At 41.7% G+C, this 2,866-nt stretch overlaps 1 protein-coding gene across 1 annotated transcript in view; it reads left to right on the forward strand.

The window, feature by feature from the left end:
• The first annotated feature begins 649 nt into the window (after nucleotides 1-649).
• The window catches only part of LOC109967924 (guanine nucleotide-binding protein subunit alpha-13-like), a 9,050-nt gene continuing 6,833 nt past the window's right edge, over nucleotides 650-2,866 (forward strand). Inside the window, exons 1-2 of the mRNA XM_020613836.1 lie at nucleotides 650-1,233; nucleotides 2,113-2,339. Coding sequence (XP_020469492.1) covers nucleotides 951-1,233; nucleotides 2,113-2,339 — 510 coding nt within the window. The 5' untranslated portion in view covers nucleotides 650-950. The remainder of the gene's footprint in view (nucleotides 1,234-2,112; nucleotides 2,340-2,866) is intronic.

The raw sequence follows: 2,866 nt of genomic DNA on the forward strand, positions 1-2,866 counted from the left end.
AGGGGATGCTAGAGGGGAAGTGCAATGATCGGTATTGACGCTGCCTTCAAGTGTTCCCTATAAGCTTTCCGTTTTAAGGTTGGAAATTATAATATGGTCTTGTATTGTCGTTTTTCACATTGAGGTGCTCGTTATAATTACATTAGTTCTATTGCACTTTAGCTATGTAATAAACAACCGTGCAAATTCACAAGGTAAAGCAGTAACATTAAATTTTAGACAAAAGTCCAATATATATATAAAAAAAACACAGTATGAGGTTCATTTAACACTTAACCAAATATGAACTGCTCTGAATGTTATCTCTTTAATGCAACAACGACCCTTCTACTCTATTTGTCTTTTAGAAAATCAATGTGTTTCCCATTTTATCGTTGTTTTCACAAGTGCGCTCAGTTATACATTTCCATATTTCCATTGAAGGCAACATACCTCAAGCGAAAGAGGAAGTAGCCAATCAGAGCGCAGCTTTTTCCAACAGGCAAAACGTATTAGCGATTACTGAACTGAACCAGGAGAGGGAGTCATTGTATCATCGGTCAGGAGTAGGCAGTGCCAATATTTGCCATAACTGTGAATTTTTAGATTTTTTTTATTAAAGACACTACGGAGCATTATAACAAACAGTTATACGTGTAGAAGAAATGCATATTTTAGCCGTAACTTCTGTAATTGTGTATCTAAGACTGAAAACTACCTGTATTCATATTCTTATGTGAACTTGATATAAGATAGCTATACGTGTGTGTTGAGACATGCGTAGGTACATCAAATTGTTATCTGTGTGAGTTGCAACTTTGTAGAAAGCCTTTTTAAGTACAGTCTCAGTTAAGACTGATGGAGAACAGTCAGCGGCACTAACTACTTCCTGAGTTTAGGGAAGGGGCTTGGTCCCGTGCCTGCGCCCCGCGAACGCGCATCAAATTAGCATCGATGAAGTTTGTGCGAACATGGCGGATTTCCTGCCGACCAGGTCCGTGTTAAAAGTTTGTCTACCCGTCTGCCTGCTCAACAGCGGCGAAGTAGAACAGCTCCGAAAGTCCAAGGAGATCGACAGATGTATCTCTCGGGAGAAACCGTACGTGAAACGGCTGGTAAAGATCCTGCTGCTAGGCGCTGGCGAGAGCGGCAAATCGACTTTCCTCAAACAAATGCGGATCATCCACGGGCAGGACTTCGACCAGCGAGCCCGAGAGGACTTCAGAGGCACGATTTACAGCAACGTTATCAAAGGTAAACCCGCTGCTATCGGTAGCTACACAAAGAGAGGAAATAGACAGTTTTACTGCGACAGAAATGCCTTAGAAAGGCGCTTAAAATGGATGGGAAAGTTTCCACATCTGTTTAGTAGCTAGGGCTGGGTGAGAGGACACATAAACAGTCTCCCTCTGCTGTCGGCACACCCATATGAACCGCGTTTCTGCTCAGATTGCCTTTGTTAAAGAGATCATAGCCGTTTATACAAAACACTTTTTATTTTTTTGTCATAGCTATATACAAGCCAGCAGTTTTAAAAATCCTTAGGCAGGTTTTTTGAGTAACTTAGAGATGTAGCTAATGGAGGGTGAGCTGCCCTGTGTTGAAATGTGTTCCTGTTCGGTACATGGAGGGCACTAAATAACAGGGACATTTTACCATACAGTATATTCAAAGGTCTGCAAATTACCTCTAAATTGCCATAAAGAAGGAATCACTATTTATCAGTGGTCCCAAAAATGTAAACGTTAAATAAATCTTTATAAGCTTAATATATAGTAGCATTACTATAGTGTTGTGCACATCTTGTAAGGTAAAGTGTTATGATAATTGTGTCCCCCTTCTGTGCATGTTTCAGATTATAGCTGCAGTGGTTTTTCAAATCATTGAAAAATCAGCAGAGTAATTGGTAATTACTTGAAGCCCTGCTTATAATATGATGATACCTTAAAATGTTTTTCCCCGTTCTGTTATATATTTCTTATCAGATAAAACAGGTTTGTAGGGCGCCAGTGTTGTGTTACATATGGTTGGCACCAGTCTTCCACTTGTAGGTTTCATTCACATCTGGCCTGCTAGATTTTCAGGAACTCCCAACTGGCCTCTCTGAAAGTGATCTCTTCATTTCCTCTCCAGGTATACGTGTGTTGGTGGATGCTCGGGAGAAGCTGCACATCCCATGGGGTGAACCGGACAACCAGCAGCATGGGGACAGCCTGATGGCTTTTGACACCCGGTCGGCTAAGATGGCTGGTGGGCAGCTGGAAACGTCTAACTTTATGCAGTACCTGCCCGCCATAAGAGCTCTGTGGCAGGACTCGGGTATACAGAACGCTTACGATCGTCGCAGGGAGTTTCAGCTGGTAGGTGGATGTGATAGAACATTACTGAGAGATTTTTGTAACAACTAACACTGATAACGTCTTTGATTTACGTGTCTCTAGTACACAGTCTCCAAATGCAATACAGGTTTTCTGGTGTTTCAGTTGGGCTTTTTCAAAAAGGCAGAAGAAAACGGCAATGAAAAGTGAAACTGATTTTCTTCTTAATTCATCCTCCCTTTCCTCTCTCCCTGTATCTCTCACTCTGATTTCTTTCTCTCTCTCTCTCTCTCTCTCTCTCTCTCTCTCTCTCCAGCAGTCAGACATGTGATTGACTCAGCTTCCTGTTTACACCTCTCCCTGTTCTTATGTCTTGGCTGTCAGTGTGCACTTTTTAACACACTGATGTTTACCCTTGAATACCAGCTGCGGTCGATAGTATGTTCACATGTCCTTTCTGTGCTCTTACTTTGTTTAGTATCACTTTCACAACCTGCTGGAATTTTTAAGAATATCTAATTGCATTGCCTTGTACTTGCTGTCAGGTCACGTCAACCTTTCCACATTGT

Source organism: Monopterus albus, unplaced genomic scaffold, assembly GCF_001952655.1.
Source record: "Monopterus albus unplaced genomic scaffold, M_albus_1.0 scaffold139.1, whole genome shotgun sequence".
Taxonomy (NCBI): domain Eukaryota; kingdom Metazoa; phylum Chordata; class Actinopteri; order Synbranchiformes; family Synbranchidae; genus Monopterus; species Monopterus albus.